This window comes from Medicago truncatula, chromosome 4 (genome assembly GCF_003473485.1).
Source record: "Medicago truncatula cultivar Jemalong A17 chromosome 4, MtrunA17r5.0-ANR, whole genome shotgun sequence".
In the NCBI taxonomy this organism is placed as follows: Eukaryota; Viridiplantae; Streptophyta; class Magnoliopsida; order Fabales; family Fabaceae; genus Medicago; species Medicago truncatula.
The window spans coordinates 44990740-45013492 of NC_053045.1; the positions used below are offsets into that span (position 1 = coordinate 44990740).

General features: G+C 31.9%; 2 protein-coding genes and 1 non-coding gene across 3 annotated transcripts; 1 reads left to right on the forward strand and 2 right to left on the reverse strand.

Annotated features, from left to right (window-relative positions):
• Nucleotides 1–1423: 1423 nt before the first annotated feature.
• On the reverse strand, nucleotides 1424–11026 carry LOC11413368 (uncharacterized). The gene is made up of 5 exons (XM_003608350.3): nucleotides 10743–11026; nucleotides 10278–10368; nucleotides 8055–8157; nucleotides 2682–2949; nucleotides 1424–1859 (listed from the first exon to the last, which is right to left on the reverse strand). Exons 3-5 carry the CDS (start codon nucleotides 8136–8138, stop codon nucleotides 1711–1713), a joined length of 501 nt encoding a protein of 166 aa, XP_003608398.2. The 5' UTR covers nucleotides 8139–8157; nucleotides 10278–10368; nucleotides 10743–11026; the 3' UTR covers nucleotides 1424–1710.
• A 7715-nt stretch (nucleotides 11027–18741) lies between these two features.
• Nucleotides 18742–18892, reverse strand: LOC11407740 (U4 spliceosomal RNA). The gene has a single exon (XR_003011779.1). It is a non-coding gene; the product is annotated as a U4 spliceosomal RNA (small nuclear RNA).
• A 2439-nt stretch (nucleotides 18893–21331) lies between these two features.
• On the forward strand, nucleotides 21332–22668 carry LOC11413367 (costars family protein). The gene is made up of 2 exons (XM_003608348.4): nucleotides 21332–21551; nucleotides 22249–22668. Exons 1-2 carry the CDS (start codon nucleotides 21471–21473, stop codon nucleotides 22429–22431), a joined length of 264 nt encoding a protein of 87 aa, XP_003608396.1. The 5' UTR covers nucleotides 21332–21470; the 3' UTR covers nucleotides 22432–22668.
• The last annotated feature ends 85 nt before the right edge of the window (nucleotides 22669–22753 follow it).

Below are 22753 nucleotides of genomic sequence, written 5' to 3' on the forward strand. Positions count from 1 at the left end.
TCTCAAATGGAACCCTAAAAAGGTAGACTTAGTAATAAGATACAAATTAAAAATAAATAAAAAATCAACCCCATAATTTACTGCTATGCAAATAAAAACACACAATACATTTTTATGGGAGAAAGATGAAAATGATGAAAAACAAATTGTCTATATATAGAAAAAAAAACATTTTTTAATTTACAAATGAGTCATGATCCATTTTGATTGGCTCACGAAAAACAAATGTGTCATAATCCTTTTTTTATTGGTTGATATAAAATAAATGTTTCAATTCATTTTGATTGGATGATAAGAAAACATTAAATGAGATGAAATTTTTTTATTAATTAATTTGATGAAGAAAAAGAACAAGAATATTTCTTTCAAATTTTTCAAAAAAACAAAGAGAATATTCTTTCAAAACCTTACACATGCGCGTGCCAAACTACCATTTTTTATTTGTTTAGATTTTTATTAATCAAAGTTGGCATTAATAACGATTTTGCCATTAATAAAAATTAACCCTTTTCTCCGGGTTTTCAGTTTTCGTTTGGATACTCAAAAAAGTGAAAAGCAAAATGCAAAACATGGATTATCAGTTTTGGTTTTTTGCTTTTAAAAACACCAATTTTGAAAATGATTTTTAGAAACAGTATTATAAAACAATTATTCAAACAAGTTTTTAATTCTCTAATTTTTAAAAACAGAAAAACAGTTTTTAAAAAGGCAATCAAACAGGCCCTAAATGTGTAATTTTGCCTTTTTGCTAGCATTACGCTTTTTTTTTTTGGACTAAGGTTTAGTATTACGTATTTAAGGGGATTCGAACTTTCGAGTATGAGAATTTTTTTTTTTTTGAGAAGAGTATGAGATTTTCTTGTTCGGTAAGAAAAACATCAGTATAGATTCTCGGTGCTTATTACAAAAGAAGATATATATCCAATTTCTTTATAAATTCTTAGGTACTTTTGGTTGGATAATGATATCTATAGACAAAATTTGTTTAATATTTAAATTTATTTTAAATAAACTAATATATAAAAATATAACATGATTATACCTGAATATCACCGTGTTCACTTTTTTTATATAGTCACATGATGTTTTAAAATAAAAAATATTATTTGTATGATTATTTTCTTTCAAAATCTTATTTGATTTACATTCTTTTGGTCAATACTTGATTTACTTTTTACTCTCGATCTTCTTATTTTTTAAATTCAAATCCAAATTTGCCTCAACAAAAAAAAAATCCAAATAAATATATATCCATTTTAATTAAATCCAAATATCATTGATTTTATCTTATATTAATATAATTTTACATTGTACTCCAATCAAATTTTACCATTTAGATATTTGGCCACAGACCACTCTGAGGCAGTATTCAAACTCAAAAATCATTACCAATCTGAAAGAACGGAGCATAATAGAGAATCAATTCAAATCTAAATAAGATGTCGCTATAATAATAAGCCTGTGGATTAAAACAAAAAGAGGTTTGAATGACTCATAATTTCGTACCCTTTTCTCAGGGTATGTTAAAGTCTTATGAGCAGCTTCTAAAACTTTAGGACACATGATTTACAGAGTGACTCAAAAAGAGTAAAGCATATTCACTTGTCTCCATTATAAAGACAATATAAACCCCCTAAATACCTTAGGTTTTTTTTTTCTTTCCAGAAGACACTGTGACATGCCATCGTCTGATAGTCAGCAAAACACATCTTACTTTGGTTTGTCATTTAAGGTTACAAGTGATTTAAGCACTCCTGGACTTATCAAGTCGGCGAGAGCACCTTTCTCTGATATAAGATACGACTTGTCCTTCACAATGCTCTGTAGTTTCTTTGCCTCAAAGTCAAGCTCTGCTTGATCTGCAATTAGATGAGCCGTAAGAATATACCAACCAATTTTCAATAGAAATGAGCTTATAGACAAAAAGGAATCGACACAGTTATAGTTCAAACTCAAACTTTCACAACAACAACAACGATCAACAAAAGAACATTAACAAAGATATTCAGTCCCATCAGAACTTCTCAACTATAATTTGATGCATAATACTGACCATCCATGCTCAACCCTTCGCTTTAAACTATAAAGTAATTTTGTATTTCATGATGATAAACAAACTAATATAAGAGGCATTTGGAAGCACTTCGAGTTAAATTACAGACAAAAGACTCTTTTAACTGGCATTTGAAAACCTACACAAGCACTGTATATTTTGCAATGACATGATGAAATTCCTCACCACAATCACGTTGAACCAATAAAGAGTATGAAAATCAATTTTAACATAAAAAATTTACAAAGAAAGAGAATGTTAAAAATACCAAACAGTCTAAGACATGACTGCATATGCACATTGTTTCTCATATCAAGGATAATGGTCAATAATCCAGATTCCAAACTAATGCATATAACCTAGAAAAGGTGGAAAATAATCTCACATGTATTCCTAAATCACACAGAAGCAAAGATGGAAAAATTCCAATGACAATGGGCTTTTCTCAAATAAATACTACTGAATGGCCACATACAGAAATATGACTAATCAGCATGTTTACCGAAGTAGATGAAAAAGACAACCAACACAAGCATACATTTACAACAAAAAAAAAACACATTCTTCTTTCTGAATATTGTTTTTGTTAACAATTAGAAGATCCCGAGTGCAGAGTAGAATAATAAACCTGTTTCCAATATAGTATGAGCAGCATGAAATGGAATTCCCACAAACAGATCAGTTCCCGGAAACATCGTCCACGTCTGCTCAAAAGAGTCATGGTTACCACAGGTGGTACACACCTCTTGTACCAAAGGTCTTGAGCCGGTCCCTGAAACTCCCTTCATTATTGATCCAAAAGGAGATGGAACACTAGTAGTTGTTGTCCGAGCCTTTTTCCTTAGCGCAGTAAGTGCTTCTCTGTTCCCATTCCTCAACTTATCATTCTCAACCAGCTGTACTTCACCAAAACAGAAAATTGCATACCCACTTAATTTAATAGAAAGGATATTAAACAAAGGATCCAGTAGAAGGTAAACAGTTTTTGTTAACTTAATGAATAAAACATCTGTTGATTGAAACACCTGAATTTAAGGAAGTTCATGAAATGGTATAGTGATGTGGAAATTATTTTTAGGATCAAGTGATTGGTTACATGTACACACAAAGCGAATGACATGAGTCAGTTGGTACTAGGTTGGTTCTTGTACTTTATTGTTGTGAAGCTGATGTTTGTGTTTGCTTTGACACGTTGATGCATAATTGTCAATGGTAGATAGTAGCACATGGTGGTAAATGCTTTAGTAACTACATGGGATGGCCTACTATACAAAATATAGTGAAAATAAAACATAATTTGCCAACGTTTGGTTTTTGTTGTGTTGTGTTTAGTCTGGAGTTGTGTTTGGGTTCTGATTTGAATTTCTCACTATTTTTGTTTACTACCAATTAAGTGGTTGGCTTAAAGTCTTTGACACTGGCAAGGGAGTTGGGTATTTATTGGGTTCTATGAGACCTAGGGTGGCCCATTAGGGAGAAGGTTGAGCAGAAGCAACTACTTAGAAGGTCAAAGATAGCTTTGACGTGTCTGGAAATGATATTGAGGAACACTAATGAGTAAGGACTAAGGAGTAACACAAAATACATCTAACCTAAAAGCCATCTACCATGGACAACCCCAATTATTGTTATTCAAGAGAAGTGTAGCTGCCCAAGTCATCTACCATGTCATCTAAGAGTGCAATACATAAGATTTTTAAGAAATGCTTTCATGATATAATCTCTCCTCAGAAGCCATTTGTCTAATTTATAGAAAAGCATTTCAGTTTACATGGCTTTTCGCTTTTCTTCAAAAGCTACCAATCTAATTGATTACATTGAGATTTTTTACACATTTTTAAAATTTAAAAAAAATACTTTTTCCTAAATAATACTTGAACTAATTTGGGTTTCCTTTTTCATCAAGTTATAAGAGCTTAATACAGCTTCCAGCATGATGAAGACTGATAGGATCATAACATAGTTATACGGAAAGTACTATTAAGGTCATTCAATTGAATACATATATCCCGGTCAAGTTGAAGGGCATGCAAATACTTTTTTCTGAAAACATTGGCAGCTAAGAAAAACATCCCAAAAAGCTATATCTGACAAATAATAATTATAAACTTTACCGAGTAATATAATCTCTCTTTAAGGTTGTTGAGATATTGAAAAGTTGTGACTATTTAGTTTTAACTTCAATATTTATTGTATTGATTGTATTGATTAATCTTCCTTATTAATTAGGGATTAACTAGGAGACTCCCACCCATATAAATGTACATTTTCCCCACATAATTTGATATGATAAACATATTTTCAGTCTTAAGATGGTATCCAGAGCATGGTTCTGAAATCCTAGTTTTGTCTTTGGGTTCAGTCGCTGTCAAGGCTATCCCTATATTTTTTTTTTTCTTCTCAATTCAGTCGTTTGGTGTCCAAAAGGAACCGTCCTAGTTTTTGTTTCGTGTTGTTTAATGGCGATCCAACCAGTTTCCTCTTCAGCCACATTGGCTCATTTAAACAATTCTACAGTGTGCCTATCTCACTCTACTGGATCATGGGTTTTAGATTCTGGTGCTTCTGATCATGTTGTTGGTGATCCCTCTCTTATCTCTAATTTGTCACCTCCTAAGATACCTCACAACATTATTGTTGCTAATGATTCTAAGGCACAAGTTACTGGTATTGGTCAAGCTTCTCCTCTGCCATCTCTATCATTGAATTATGTGTTATTCATACCTAGAAGTCCTTTTAATTTGATCTCAATCACTAAACTTACTCAATCTCTCAATTGTTCTATAACATTTTCTTTCGACTCTTTCCTTATACAAGACCGAAATACGGGAAAGACAATTGGAACAGGATTTGAATCACAGGGTCTCTATCATCTCCATTCTCATCCATCCACCATTTGTGGTGTTTCTGCATCTCCAGATATCATTCATCGTCGTTTGGGTCATCGAAGTTTGGATAAGTTAAAGGTATTAGTTCCTCACCTTTCACATTTAAAGTCATTGGATTGTGAATCATGTCAGCTTGGCAAACATGTCAGAGTATCTTTTCCAAGTCGTGCCAATAAAAGATCAATGTCTCCCTTTGATATCATCCATTCTGATGTTTGGGTCCTAGTCGCGTTTCGTCTAGGACGGGATACAAATATTATATCACTTTCATTGATGATTTCTCTAGATGCACCTGGATCACCTTATTGAAGGATCGTTTAGAATTATTTGGTGTCTTTCAAACGTTTTGTTCAGAGATAAAGACCAAATTTGGTAAAACAATTCGAATTTTACAGAGTGACAATGCCAAAGAATATTTTTCTACATCGTTCAACTCCTTTATGGCTTCTCATGGTATTATACATCAGTCCAGCTGTCCTCACACACCGCAACAAAATGGTGTCGCTGAAAGAAAACATCGTCATTTGGTTGACACAGCTCGAACTTTATTGATGAATGCTCATGCACCTTTTAGATTTTGGGGTGATGCCATTCTCACTGATTGTTATTTGATAAACCGCATGCCATCATCGGTATTGGGTAATGAAATTCCATACTCACTTTTGTTTCCTAAGGATCCACTGTACGTTGTCCCTCTTCGTGTGTTTGGATCTACGTGTTTTGCACATGATCTCTCTCCTGGCCGTGATAAATTGTCTCTTCGTGTGTTTGTCTCTTCGTGTGATAAATTGTCTGCTCGAGCTGTCAAATGTGTGTTTTTGGGATATTCTAAAACCCAAAAGGGGTATCGTTGTTATTTTCCATCTGCACATCGTTTTTATGTTTCAGCATATGTTACTTTCTTTGAGGATAGACCATTCTTTGCTTCACCCACTACATCTGGTTCTACAACTGATGTTACTACTTCCCAGGTGATGCCCATTCCTCTATTTGAGTCATTTGTCTCTACTCAAAATCCTCCAGTCACAAGGTAACCCAAAGTTCCGTCGGTATGGTATTACTTATGAGCGTCGACATGTTGAAGCTCCAGAAACAGCTCCTATTGATTCCAATGATTCAACTCCTAAGACCCCTGCTACTAATTCTAGTGATTCAGGTATTGTTCCAGTCTCTTCTCCTGCTGCGGTTCCACTTGAGCGTCCTATTGACTTACCTATTGCTCTTCGTAAAGATAAAAGGTCTACCGCTAATCCTCATCCTATTTATAATTTTTTGAGCTACCACCGATTGTCTCCTTCCTACTTGGCTTTTGTTTCTGCTCTTTCAACTGTCTCAATTCCTAAGACACTTCATGAAACATTATCTCATCCAGGGTGGAAACAGGCCATGATTAATGAGATGATTGTGTTAGAATCAAACCAAACTTGGGGGCTTGTTCCACCACCTCTTGGAAAATCTATTGTTGGTTGCAGGTGGGTGTTTAATGTCAAAGTGGGACTTGATGGACAGGTTGATCGATTAAAGGCTCGGTTAGTGGCAAAAAGTTATACTCAAGTCTATGGTCAGGATTATAGTGATACCTTCTCACCAGTTGCGAAGATGACATCTGTTCGCCTCTTTATAGCTATGGCTGCCATGAGACGTTGGCCCGTTTCAGTTGGATATCAAGAATGATTTCCTGCATGGTGACTTGGAAGAAGAGATTTATATGGAGCAACCTCCTGGGTTTGTTGCTCAAGGGGGAAAAGTTTGGTATGCAAATTGAAAAAGTCCTTGTATGGATTGAAACAATCGCCTCGAGCATGGTTTGGTCGATTAAGCAAAGTTCTACAACAGTTTTGGGATGACCCGTTGCGAATCAGATCATTATGTTGATGACATTGTAATTACCGATGATGATTATGAAGGTATCAAGGCATTAAAACAACATCTATTTCAAAACTTTCAGACTAAGGACTTAGGTCCTCTTCGTTACTTTCTCGGGATTGAAGTGGCTCAATCAAACTCTGGAATTGCTATCTCTCAGAGGAAGTATGCCCTTGATATTTTGGACGAAACAGGTCTTATAGATTGTAAACCAGTTGATACTCCTATGGATCCTAATGTGAAGCTTCTTCCCAGGGGAGCCCTATTATGATCCAGGCAGATACCGAAGACTAGTGGAAAAATTGAATTATCTCACCTTGACCAGACCGGACATATCTTTTCCAGTTAGCGTCGTAAGTCAGTTTCTTAACTCTCCTTGTGTCAATCATTGGAATGCAGTTGTTCGAATTCTTAAGTATATCAAAAGAGCACCCGGAAAAGGACTTGTTTTCACTGATAGAGGCCACGCAAATATCGTTGGGTATTCAGATGCCGATTGGGCAAGAGATGCAAGTGATAGACAGTCTACTTCTGGTTATTGCATTTTTGTGGGCGGAAATCTGATTTCATGGAAGAGCAAAAAGCAGAATGTTGTCGCCTGGTCAAGTACAGAAGCCGAGTATCGAGCTATGGCTCATACTACATGTGAGCTTGTGTGGTTGAAACATTTACTGCAGGAATTACAATTTTGTGAGGTTGGTCAAATGGAACTTGTATGTGATAATCAATCAGCTTTACACCTCTCCTCCAATCCAGTTTTTCACGAGAGGCATATTGAAGTTGACTGTCACTTTCTTAGAGAGAAAATTATCACCGGAATCATCAGAACCTCATTTGTCAATTCCAAGGATCAACTTGCTGATATCTTTACTAAATTTCTACGGAGTCCTCGGATAACTTACATATGTGACAAGATGGATGCATATGATGTATACGCACCACCTTGAGGGGGAGTGTTGAGATATTGAAAAGTTGTGACTATTTAGTTTTAACTTCACTATTTATTGTATTGATTAATCTTCCTTATTAATTAGGGATTAACTAGGAGACTCCTACCCATATAAATGTACATTCTCCCCACATAATTTGATATGATAAACATATTTTCAGGCTTAAGAAAGGTGACATTCTTGTTCTCAATGTAACAACAAAATCGAGATTATCTCGTTGTCGAATGAATATAAGTTATTTTGGTAGCAAGTGTTTCTGCTATCATGAATCAGCTTGAATCTGAAAATTGGAATTACCTGATGTCGGGCTAAAAGAAGATGCTCAGCTTCGAGTTCCAATTCTGTTAATTTCTTTTGAAAATGTTTCATCTTCTCATCCATATTTGATGAAGAGAAACTCCTGCAAAGTTGTAAATAAAATATTATCTTGAGAATTCAAAGCAAACAAAAAATGAGCCTCACACCAATCAAATATACAAACAGCGGCTGCACAGTCAAGGACACCGAAACGGAAGCAAATAGAGACAAAAACCCCTGCACCAAACCAGAAAAATACTACAGCCTATTTGTCTCATGGAGAAAACGAGCTTAAAACCAACAACCTATCTGCCTATCTGCCTGAGTTGAGTTTTATTTATGTATGTTTGGTGATATATCTATCTGCCTAAGTGAGTGTTGCTTATCTGCGTTTTGAGATCTGTTCCCATGCTTATATGCTCATCTGCTTGAGTTTAGTTTTGTATATGTCTGTCTGATAATATATCTATCTGCCTAAGCTTTGCTTATATGGGTTGAGTCCTGTTCACATGCTTATATCCTTATCTGTTAGATAATTTGATGCATAAAAACATTGTTAAAGCAGCAATAAAACAACAAATCAACAATTCAAAAATCCAAACCAAATAACAAGCACTTTCACTTCTCTAACATGAGATGAAATAGAAAAATCAATCAAATGCAGAGCTTAGTCACAAAAGGAGATGAAATCAAAGTTGAAGTTTTTATTTATCTTTGTTAAAGTTAAGAATCTTTAGATATCCCTTTAACTGTACAACTTCCTAGATTGATTGTATAACTCCTAGAGTATTCAACTTTCTAGGCTACTGTTTACTAAATAAGCATTCAATGTATTTATTGTAAAGCCATTATAAATACAAGCTGTGTGATCTCATTATAGACACACAGAGAATTTATCACTCTGCTCATCGCTTCCGGTGACCTTCACACCCTTTCCGCTGTGCATATACCAGCTGCCAGAGGTTGTTTGTCACGTTGTTTGTCACTGAGTCTGCTCATCCCTTCCAGTGACCTTCACACCCTTTCCCGCTGTGCAAATACCAGCTGCCACTTTTCCGGTGCCACTCAACATCGGGCGCCACTACCTTGCCGCCGCGTACCTCCGGCGTGCACGACGACTATTTCTCTGCTGCCATCTTCCGATGAATGCGCCTCCCTGCACTGCTTTTATGCCTTGCTTGTGAGCCCCACGCGCCGTCGCCAAATCAGCACCTAAGAATGCGTGTCCAACTATTCAGCTTATAGTTTCCAGATCCAGCCACCGCAGGTCCCCCTCTGCCACATTCAGAGGCGTTTTTTCATCATTTGGTGACTCGGGACTATATTCCCACATTTGATTATTAACGGTGCATTCTCTTCCTGTTGATGATCATTTGATGGTGACTTTTGATTAGTTGTAACAAGCTTGGTTTATATGTCATGTATGCTACAGCTTGAGGAGGGGTGTTAAAGTTAAGAATCTTTAGATATCCCTTTAACTGTACAACTTCCTAGATTGATTGTATAACTCCTAGAGTATTCAACTTCCTAGGCTACTGCTTACTAAATAAGCATTCAATGTATTTATTGTAAAGCCATTATAAATACAAGCTGTGTGATCTCATTATACACACAGACTTCACATATTTTACAATCTTCAAGCAAAATTAGATACATCCACAACCTCATTCAACACCATATTTTCAGATTAATAAATAAGGAAGAATTAAATAGATAAATAAGAAAATGGAAAAGCAGTGATGAATGAAGTAAATATGCAAGTAGTGAGGATTTTTCAAGGGAATTGTTACCTGAAAAAGAGAGATTCACGAGAAGCTCAAGAAAGCAAAATGGAGCGGAACGGTTAAGGGTTTCGTGGTGGGTTTTATGGTGAGAGAGTGAAAGGTGACATTCTAGGTTCAAGTAGACTGAGCTTTGCAAACATTATTTTCCTAATAATTATCTAATCACTATCAAATTACTTAGTTAAAATTCATAATTCATCTCTAATCTCAACATATTTAATTCAAAACAATAACTTGAGCCCAGAAATTGACCTATAGGGGAAACTATAAAACTTAACTCATCATTAGCTAATAATAATCTAGCTCTAGAACTATCTAACTTAACATGAGAATTTATATGAAAACCTAATTTTCTCATACATAACATAATACCCATAATCCTTAAACTACAGTTTTCACTTCTATCTAATTGAAATCAAGTCTAGAAAAAAGAACCCACCTCTATTAGCTTCTCTTGATGGCCAAAGCCTGCAACTTCTACTTTTTCTCCTTCAAGCTTCTTGTCTTTCACTGATCCTTCAACTTTGGTCCTTATCAATCCAAAAAATCATCTTTAGTATTGAGACCAAATGCAAAAGCTCAATTCAGCCAAAATTAAGAAAAGAAGAATTAAAAAGGATTTGGGCACATACGGCCAACTCAAGTAAGAATAAGGGAAAATTTGATTACCATGCTTCAATACTCTGAGAGTGAGAGAATTGAGAATATGGTTTAGTATCAGTTTGGTTTTATTTTTTTATGCATAACAATTTGGGCTTTGTAAATAAAATAAAAAAAACTATGTTTTTAGTTAAAGAACTTGACCGTGATGAAGACAACAGCCCAGGTTTAAGTGTTTGTGTAAAAATTCTGACCCAGATCTGGAAAACATACAAGATTGGGATGAAAACACGTAAGCTCTTACCCGGCGCGGTGGTTGCAAGCTCCGGCGTGGTGGTCACCGGCGAAGGTTGTCCGTTCCTGATATTTTTAAATGGGTTTTGTAGAGAAGATGGAGGGGACTCTTTTTATGGTGATGGATTTTCAAAAATGAAGATGGTGGAGCAATGTAACGACCGCCGGAGACACACTGAAGGAGGGAGGAGGCGGCGGCTAGGGTTTGTTTGAGAATGAGAGAGTTTTCCAGATTTCTTTGGTGAAGAGAGAGAAAATTAACTTTGAAATAAATATGGTGTGTGTGGAATAAAGTTAAATGACAAAAAATAAAATAAAAAGAAAATTATAAAAAAATACTCTAGGTTTGTACGAGATAGAAAGGGGTAAAGGGGTGTAGACTTTTTTTATTGCAAAATTAGTGTAACATGATAAAAATAAAAATAAATATATTCTTTAAAAAATATATAAAATAATAATAATAATTTTCTTTATCAAATAATAAAAAATAGTAGTAGTTTATTTAACCTCTAAAAATATAATTTAATAAATGTTATTTTACACACACACATATATATATATATATATATATATATATATATCTAACGACGTGTTTTTTTACAAGATCTAAAGACGTGTTATTACATTAATTAATGAATATTAAAATTTAATTTTTTTTTTATATTCATAAAAACATAAGGTAAATATATTTTATTGTTACATAAAAATAACGATAAAACATTGATCGTTTGATACGTACAACATACCAAAGAGAGTAGTAGAAAAAGAGTGATGTGTATAGATTTGAAGTGAGGCAGTAACAGACGATGTATAAATAGTTTAAGAGACAAGTTTTAAAAAAGATTGACAAAATATATTATACAAGGGTCAACTCATCACTTCAGAATTTTAAAATAATTATTGTAAACGAGACAAATTGTCACTTCGCAAAAATTTTAAAAAATTATTATAAACAAGACATGCTGATATAAATTTTAAAATAAGTATTGAACATATTTTGGTAGTGGTCGGAGTTTGAACCTCGGACCTTGGATATATTATGTATTTTCCAAACCAACCGAGCTAAGCTCACGAGGACATAAGTATTGAACATATGATTTGTCGTCACTGATATATATTATAAAATAATTATTATAAACGAGACAAGAGATACACTGATATATATTATTAAACATTATTCTCCTTCCTTCAAAAAAACATTATTCTCCTTTTTTTTTCAAACCATAACGTAAGTGAAAAACTAACTTAAAAAAATAATAGAATTATACACAGCATTTGTTATCATTAAGTACAAATTCAAAATAATTATAACACAGAGAGACAAGTTTTAACCGATATGAATTTTAAGATAATTATTAACCATGTGACATGTCATCACTGATATATATATATATATATATATATATATATATATATATATATATATATTATAAAATATTTATTATACATGAAACAAGTTGTTATTGTTAACTTAAAAAAAAAAAACTTTAATAATTATTATTATGACGAAATTGTCACTGATACAAATATACTAATATCTACTTCTTCTAACAATATCTAAAAAACGAAGTCCAGCAAAATAAATAAATTAGTCTACAGTTATCAGTGGAAATTAGTTATACATGACCATTATCTGTAATTAATTTAAAAAAAAAAATAGAACATAATAAACAAGTTGTCGCTCATATAAATTTCAAAATAATTATTAACCATGTGACATGTCATCACTTATTTATATATATATATATATATATATATATATATATATATATATATATTGAAGAAAATCACTTATATATATTATAAAATATTTTTTTTGAGGGATTATATTGTAAAATATTTATCATACACGAAATAAGTTGTCATTGTTAACTTTAAAAATTATTATTATACATGGGAGAAGTCGTCACTAATATCTACTTTTTTTTAGGGGGACCGATACAAATTTACTAACATCTACTTCTACTAACAATATATATATATATATATATATATATATATATATATATATAAAATCGAAGTTCTTCAAAATTTCATAACCGTCCTTATTAAAATTCACTATCTTCTTAATTTCATGTGTTAACTTTAAAAGATTTATTATACACGAAACAAGTTGTCACTGTTAACTTTAAAAATTATTATTATACACGGACGAAGTTGTTACTGATACAAATCTACTAACATCTACTTCTTCTAACAACAATAACAATATATAAAAATCAAAGTCCACCAAAATTTCATAATAATCCTTATTAAAACTCATTATCTTCTTAATTTAATGTGCATAATTGCATTTTTCAAAGTTTAATTTATTTTTTAAAAAAAACTAATTACGGACAACGATCATCACAAGTGTAACTAATTTCCGCTAATAACTATGTAATTTATTTATTAATTTTGACGGACTTCGACTTTTATATATATCTCTCTTAATATAAGAAGAGAAGATGTTGTGGAAAATATATTTATGTCCTACAATGGTTGATTGCCACGTCCTAACAATGGGGTAAAACATGTCATAAATTTATTTTATTGAACTAAATTACCTCAACTAACTTTAATGATGTCATGTAACTAATAAAAAGTACCGGTTTAGTTGATGGCATGAGTAACTATGATGATATCATGTAAGTTGAACAAAGTCTTTAGTTTAGTTACTTTTGAATCTAAAACTTACCTTTTCTAATTGATGACGTCATCTAACTATTATTATTACTTTATGGTTTCAAATTTTTACACATTTTTCTCTAAATGACTTAACGAAATCTAACTGCCTTTCCCATTCCCATAGTTCCATTACTTTTAAAAATTTCCCATTTTTCAATGAAAAAACAATGTCATTCATGACTTACATCATGTCATATCACATATTTCAAATTTTAAAACTCCCCCCTAAATTTTAAAACACAAAGATTTTGAAATCATATATTCAAAGTCACTTTCACTCATATTTGTCATTCTCAACTTCTTTCTCCCAAACTACAAATGTCAATACCTTTTCTTCTTTTCAATCTTTCTAATCTCCAACTACTATTTTAATTTTATTTTATAGGAAACTTGAAAGCTGTTCATTTTACAACTAAACAAGTAGTTGAAAGTCCTGCAAAATAAAAAAAAATATCAGAGATCTACAAGGGTATTTGATGTCTAAAATTTACTCTCTTCATTGTCTAATATGTACCTCTTTTTTGTTTTTCTTATCTTCATTATTTGTCTTAATCTTCAACTATCTCTTCAGCAAACTACAAACAAAGAAAGGAGACACAAGTAAGTAATTTACTCTTTTCATAATCTATCATGTACCTCTTTGTTCAAAAAAATAAAATAAAATATGTACTTCTTCTTTGTTCTTCTGATCTTCATTATTTATATTTATCTTTAACTACATATTTTGATCTAGATATGTTTTTGCAGAAAGTTGAATAGAGTTTTTGTCCTTCAGCAAACTACAAACAAAGTAAGGAGACAACAGTGAGGAAATGAAAAGACAAATTAATTAATTTAGTACATATTGTATAAATTTTTGCTGAAAATGATGAATTAGTGTCTTGTATGTTGCTAATAAAATTGAAAACTATTATATTTTGCAGGAAAGTTGAATGGTGTTCTTATCACTTTAACAAACTACAAAGAACGAGATGCTTAAATACAAGATAAAGGAAAACCGTGAAGACTTTGATCAGTATATTTTTTGTGTGATTAAATATTGTTTTGAAGAAATGAAGATAAATACATAAGAAAAAAGTTTAGTTGTAATCCGTATACATAATTTTGTTTAAGGAAGTGGCGTCTATGACTGTAATTATCTACTAATTATATTTATTGTACAAAAAACACTTAGTTTTTTAGAACACTTCATAAAAAAAAATTATGGTTAATGAGGAACACGGTGTTTAGTTTAGTTAGCATTATATATTAAATGTCTGGTTCATATGTTTATTCCACCGAAATGGCAACTTTTTGGCTTGAAAAAAGAAATATCATATATTAATTTGTTTTTAGATCCAAAAAAATTATTTATGTTATTTAAAGAAATTAATAAATTTTTCCCATATCTAGAAACAAACAAATGATTTTTCAAACCATACAACTTAAAATAAATTGAGAAAGATGTATCTGTAAAAATACAAAACTATGTGGCTTGACGGATAAAAAATGGTTTAAATTATCAACAAAGTAATTTCATTATATATATAACAACACGAACAAATAGATAGTTGAGAGAATATATGAAATTGTAGATTAAAACTAAAATATTTGGAGAAATTTAAACCTTTAAAAAATAAATGATTGATCTACAGTTTCAATACTTGTGAAACTTATTTATTAAAAAAATCTCAAATCCAAACCAGATCTGATACATATAGTCACTTATGGTGTTGTTTTTGTTGTTGCATGCATAAAGTTGAGAAGAAATTACACAGATTTGATACTTATCTTTTAGTGTCTCTTATGTTGTTTTTGTTGTTGTTGTTGCATGTATGAAGTTTGAGAAAAAATTGCACTCCATTGATGTAGTAGATGCAGAAGAAGAAGTATTGTGCATATATTTAGGTGTTATAGTGACAATTTCTGTCAATAGGCAGTCAAAAACATGGTCTGAACTCTAAAGCATCATGAAACATTTGAGTTTTGTACTGAGTGATGGGGTCAAACGTGGTAAAAATTTACAAAGAAACAACGAAAGTGTTAGACAACACAGATCTCAAAATTACTAATTTTCAAGATTCCTCCTTTTGCAAATATAATTTGATAGAAAGATAGAGGAGAAAGAGAGCTTCAATTGTATGCATTTCGTTTGGAAAAAGAAGGCTGGTCGGAGTGGTTAGTCGCCAGAAATAGGGTGGCAGCGGCTAGGGTTTCTAATGCGGGAGGAGAACACTTGAATGAGAGAGAGAGAGAATGAGAAGCTGAAATGAATATTAAAATAATTATTATATAATGGACAAGTCGCCACAAATAAAAATATAGAAATAATTATCATCACCGTTAAACACATACACGAGATTGTATTGATTAAATGTCCAAAATAAATACTAAGCTACATATTATAAAATAATTATTATACATGAGTCAGGTTGTTTTTGATAAAATAAAATAAAATAGTTATAACACAAAAGACAAATCGACGTTGATATAAATTTTAAAATCTTTATTTCACACTTGATAAGTGTTCAATGTTCAAATTTAATAATTATTTGACACAGGTCAAATCGACATTGATAAATTTTTTAGCATAATTGTTATAGACGATATAAGTTTTTTTTTAAGGATTATAGACAACGTCACTGTTGAAAATTTAAAAATCTATTATTATACACATGAGATGTTGTCAATAACATAAAATTAAAATAATTATAACGTACAATACAAGTCAACAATTATATAAATTTTAAACTAACTATTCTATATAGGACAAATCGTCAGGGATACAAATTTTTAAATAAATATTATACATAGGTAGAATTGTCCATGGTAAAAATTAAAAATAATTATTATGCACAGTACAAGTCGTAATATATATAGTCAAAATGTTATTGATATGTGAGACGTGTGAGGATTTCGGAAAGTGAATAATAGAAAGAGAGTGATAATGTGTATAGAGTTGAAGTGTGGTAGTAGTGCGTGTGGTGTGGCGGAAATTTTAAAAACTATCATAAAAAGAAATTTACAATTAATTAATAAATGTACAGAATAAGTTGTCGTTGACTAACTAACTTTTATACACATAACCAATTGTTATTTATAAAAGACTGGTCTTGCTAAAACGTTCATGCTATTTATAATATCACTTCACTTCAAATCTATAATGATATTGAACCCTCATAAACTAATATGCACGGGATAAATGAACATTGACTAAACTTTCAGAAAATAAAATAAAATATACAGGATAAATTATCATTGACTAAACTAACATTGATTTACACAATAAGTTATCCTTTATAAAAACTGTTCATGCTAAAACATTTAAACTATTTATAACATCATCACCTCAATTCCATTCTACAGCGATATTGAACACTTATCAACTAAAATGCACAGGATAAACAGAGATTGAATAAAATTTCGTAGAAAACTGAAATGCATCGGATAAGTGGTCATTGACTAAAATTTCAAAAGTAACATAAATGCACGAGAGAAGTTGTCGCTAACTAAACTAACTTTGATAAACAATATTTAGAAAAAATTGGTTTTGCTAAAATGTTCTTGTTGTTTATGATGTCACCTCACTTCAATTCTATAATGATATTGAACCCTCATAAACTAAAATGCACGAGAGAAACGAACATTGACTAAACTTTCAGAAAAAAATAAAATACACGGGATAAATTATCATTGACTAAGCTAACCTTTATTTACACGACAAGTTGTCCTGTATAAAAATTGTTTCTGTTAAAACGTTTAAAGTATTTATAACATCATCACCTCAATTCAATTCTACAACGATAATGAACACTTATCAACTTAAATGCACAGGATAAACAGAGATTGAATAAAATTTCGTAGATAACTGAAATGCATTGGATAAGTGGTCATTGACTAAAATTTCAAAAGTAACATAAATGCACGAGATAAGCTGTCGCTAACTAAACAAACTATGATAACCGATATTTATAAAAAATTGGTCTTGCTAAAATGTTCATGTTGTTTATAATGTCACCTCACTTCGATTCTATAATGATACTGACCCCTCATAAACTAAAATGCACAGGATAAATGAACATTGACTAAACTTTGAGAAAAATAAAATAAAATACATGGGATAAATTATCAATGACTAAACTAACATTGATTTGCACAATAAGTTGTCCTTTATAAAAACTGTTCCTGCTAAAACATTTAAACTATTTATAACATCATCACCTCAATTCAATTCTACAACGATATTGAACACTTATCAACTAAAATGCTCGGGATAAACAGAGATTGAATAAAATTTCGTAGATAACTGAAATGCATCGGATAAGTGGTCATTGACTAAAATTTCAAAAGTAACATAAATGCACGAGATAAGTTGTCGCTAACTAAACTAACTTTGATAAACGATATTTATAAAAAATTGGTTTTGCTTTCATGTCACCTCACTTCAATTCTATAATGATATTGAACCCTTATAAACTAAAATGCACGGGATAAATGAACATTGACTAATCTTTCAGAAAAGAAAAAAAAAATACACAAGATATATTATCATTGACTAAACTAACTTTGATTTACACAACAAGTTGTCCTTTATAAAAATTGTTCATGCTAAAACATTTAAACTATTTATAATATCATCACCTCAATTCAATTATAAAATGATGTTAAACTATTTATAATATTACATGACAAGTGTAATTTTTTTTTTTAGCAAAAGTTGTAATATTATAATAAACTGTTGGATATTATTTTTAATATCTATATAGACTTAAAATATACACACAATATCTCATTTTCCATTATATTCAAATATTATAACATTGTTTACGTTTCAAGTTTAACAAATTTAAATAAACTTAATTATGTTATGTAAAAATTGTATTATATTTTAATGTGCATTATCATATTCTGCAAAATGTAACAATCATTATAGAGAAATAACTGCCCATCACATGTAAAGAAGTTATATTAACATTTTCAAAACCTAAAAAAAAATATTACATCAAATTTTTAAATAACAATATATAACAATCATTAAAAAGAAAATCAGACTCTTTTAAACAACAAACAGTTATTGTACCCGTGCGTCGGCACGGGTATGTTACTAGTATTTATGTAAAAGGTAATACGACATCATTGCATTCAATAGGTTTTTATGAGCATATAAAAAAAATAATAAATATATACTGGGTCGGTCGGTATTGGGTTTCGATGGGCTAATAAACTTGGACCGGACCGACCCGCGCATGCCCAGCCCAATCCGCCCTTCAGAGCTCTGCTTAACCCGCGTGACCCGACCGCTTTGGTTTGTTGTGGGGCGGATTTCCCGATTTCGGGCGGAGATGGGCTTTTTGTCCAGCCCTAGCTTTACCCTAAAGGGAGCTCTTCTAGAAATTCTCAAAGGCCAAGGATAAACCAAGACCTAAGAGGGGGTTTGGAAATAGTTTTCAACCAGCAATAGACGCACCTCGGTTGGAACCTCATTAGCTGCGTCATTGCCCCAAGCGCAAAGATGCTAACTTCCATCACTCAGCTCCGCTTTTATATAGATTGTATCACATCTTGTTTCCAGCTTACCCGATGTGGGACATTGTGCATTGTTGACTGATAACTAACGATGAGTCCAAACACCAAAAACCATTCACCATTCCTAGCTTTAAACCCAGCTTATATCAATTTCATACAAACACCACATGAACAAGTCAGTGTATTTTGAATACTCAACGAATTAAACTCGTTCAACTAAGCCATTTATATTGTAGTTTTTGAAACAACTTTGATAACTCACAGTCAGAGAGAGACCTCAAACACCAACCTCCTCATCAGCAGCAAGCATATCCTAGTATTGTGGTACTCAGCCACCAAATCATTCATGTTACTCTCAGCCTCGGGGTGCTTTCTTCCATTCCCTCACCAGCGTACCAATACAAGAAAGCCTTGCGCCTAAACATAGCTGTGAACTTCTCGCTAACTCTCTTGAACATCTTGAATGGGTGTTGAATTTCCAATGAACATATAAATACTCTTTGGTGGTATAACACACACGCTAGACTTGACGTTGTTAGTATATCTCTTGAGTGGATATCCGACAACGTCAAATTTAACGTGTGTGATATATTGAAATCACTTTCACTTTGTCTCTCAATTTTCACTTGTTATTACATATCAAACACATTTATCTACAAAACTTGTCTACCTTAATCGGCTGGTCTATTCTATTATGTGTACAAAATATATCAAATAAATCTTGTTTTGACCTACTCGCTCAAGAATTCCACCATGGTTTTCATTTAGACTCCTAATCCCATCAATAGAGTGATTACCTACAACACGTACTGTTGCGAATTCGATGAAAAATCACACCAATAACAAACTTGATGTGTGGAGCAATGGATAATCAAGCAACCAAAACAAAGTGTATGGAACAATTAAATACAAGCCAAAAGTAGAAAACAACGGCGAGAAGAACACAAAGAAGAGAAGAACACAAAAGAATTTGTTGACCCAGTTCGGTCCAAATTGACCTAGTCTGGGGGAGAGAGCAGCCCTCCGTTCCACTATATGATGAGTAACGTTACAAAGAGAAATCAATGGGTTACAAGAATAAGTCTCCCGCCTAATTCTACCCAAAGTCCCAGCCTCTTCCCGTAATCAAGAGACTCAATCCTAATAGTGTTTCCCAAGGTGAATCAACCCTCAAACCCTAGTGTTTGTTCTAAAGAGACAAACTCTATACAAACCCTAGTTTTGTTGTTGCCATTCTAAACCCTTGTTTCAGCCCCCTCTATCTCTCTCAAGTTTAGCCTGATACAAGGTCTATATTTATAGTAAAAGTTTTGCTTAAAATTTGGAACAAATCTGCACCTAAAAATACGTTTCTGTTATTCGCCGCCAGCGCACCATCGTGCCACGATGCGACCCCATCGTGCCACGATTTTTCCAGTGCCTCACCTAAAAAACTAAAACATCTCATCGTGCCACGTTGCCTTGCCATCGTGCCACGATTCTGCAGAAATCTGATTTTAAGTTAACTCTTACAGGTACTAAACGAATACATGTTGGATTTGGCACGAAACAGGTACTAAATGTTTTAAATTATTATTGTTTTTAAGGTTAGATTATTTTGTCCTCTAAAAAAAGTTAAATTATTCTGTTGTCCATAACCTAATTGATAAATTTTTAAATAGATCTCTGTTTTTTTTTTGTTGCAATTGAGTCCTTAAATTAACCAAAAAAATATATTTAATTAGATCCTGAACAATTTTTTTAAATTATGCCCATAAGTTTTAAATAATTTATAATTAGGTATCTCCTAAACTTTTAAATAAATTTAGTTGGATCCATAAAATTTTAAATAATTTTTATTTGGGTCCCTATAATCATGGACCTAATTGCCAGTTTTTTTAAAGTTTAAGTACCCACTTAAAATGATTAGAGACATATTTAGGGACATGATTACAATGTATTTAGTTTATGGTCTTTTTTAAAAATCATCAAATAGTTCACCTACAAAGTTATTAAACATATTTTTAATTAAATATATACTTCTTCCTCCATTCCTTTTTATAGAACCATTTTACAAAAATCACGAATATTAAGAAAAAGTATTGAAGTTATAAATTTGTCACAAATTTAAGTGACTATTATTAAATTGTCCTTTGTGTATAAATATATTTAATATTAAATTTTTATATTTTAAGATACATTGAAAGTATTAATAAGGGGTATATTTAAAAAGAGGGTAATAGATGATCTTATATTTAAGGATTTTTTTTTTAAAATAGTCTTACAATTATTTGACTATTTATTAGTATTATTTTACCAACGCTTAACACATGTATAGTTTTGTATATGGAAAGCCCCTCATCACAAAGCTTATACTTTTTGAACAAGTTATAGGTACTCGCTCCTCCAAACTTTACTTTAATCTACGTAAAGACCACCATAATTATATTTAAGGAAGTACTATAAAATGTTTTTTATCATTAAAAATTAAATATAAAAAGCTTTTAGGCCGAACAGAAACTTTATTAAACACACAAGAAGAAAGACTTTCTTGTTTTTGGTGGTCTGAAAAAAAGATATTGTGAAGATGAACGTAGAAGAGGAGGTTGAAAAGCTGAGGGAAGAAATCAAGAGGCTTGGAAATGTTCAAACAGATGGTTCTTGCAAGGTATAACAAAAGGATCTATATTCATCATTATTTTCCTTACAAACCATTTACATTTTCATGATGCATATAGACATAAGCCTTTTAATTAAGCACTTGATTCAGATCTAGATATATTGATGTGTATTTATTGAATGTGGTCACTTTCTTATTCTTATGGATCTAGATCACAAGGTCATTCACAACATTTAGATCTTCATTTTCTTTCACAGATCCATTACGAAATATCATATGAAACATGTGTTCTCACAAACATTAAACATATGCATAATTTACCAATGTATCTACCGATACATTTGTTTATTATAAACCATGGAGGAGAGATATCATGTGAGAGTCCATTCCACATAAAACTGATATGGCTAACAAAGTTGAAGATAGTTGTCTCTTTTCAGTGCACAGAAGCATTGAAGTAAGCCCTAAACTGCATATCAATACTTAGTGATCTAAAGCTTGAAATTAAATTGCATTTGCATGATTGTAATTAAATATGTTGGCATCATTGATGAATGTTTGTTATGTGACATATTGATTAATTTGCTGAAATAGTACTATGGTATGAAAATCCATGAATCAATTGAAGATATAGTAAGTGATGGTGAATCTGTTTGCTTGTTAATGCGCATATGTGAATTGGTTTGCTTATGACACAATGCATAAAACTTTATTAGTTGAATAAAATATGTAATGCATTGTGAAGGTCACATTTGGAACACTCTTTCATGATGATCGGTGCGCAAATATATTTGAAGCACTCGTCGGTACACTAAGAGCTGCTAAAAAGCGTAAAGTAGTTGCATACGACGGTGAACTACTGTTGCAAGGAGTCCATGATAATGTGGAAATCACTCTTAATCCTGCTCCTGCTGCTGCTGCTAACTGATTCGGCTGTGAAGGGTCATTGAGCATCCTTTGCTGCTTGAATCACTAACCTATTTTTATGGCTGGTGTGATTACTATTTTGTGTGATGTTGTAATATATGCATGTGGAGAGGACTAAGATATGCATCTCTTCGTAAACTCGTTACCATTTAGTTCGTGAATCAAATGCAAAGTCAACATATTTAAGTGGTAGTTTTTTATGAAACTTATTTATATATTATAATTACCTTTATGTTTATCCTATCCTATTATTTACAAAGTGGCCACAGAACCATGGAAATTTAAGCATCAACTAATTTTTCATCTGATGTGAATATGCATTC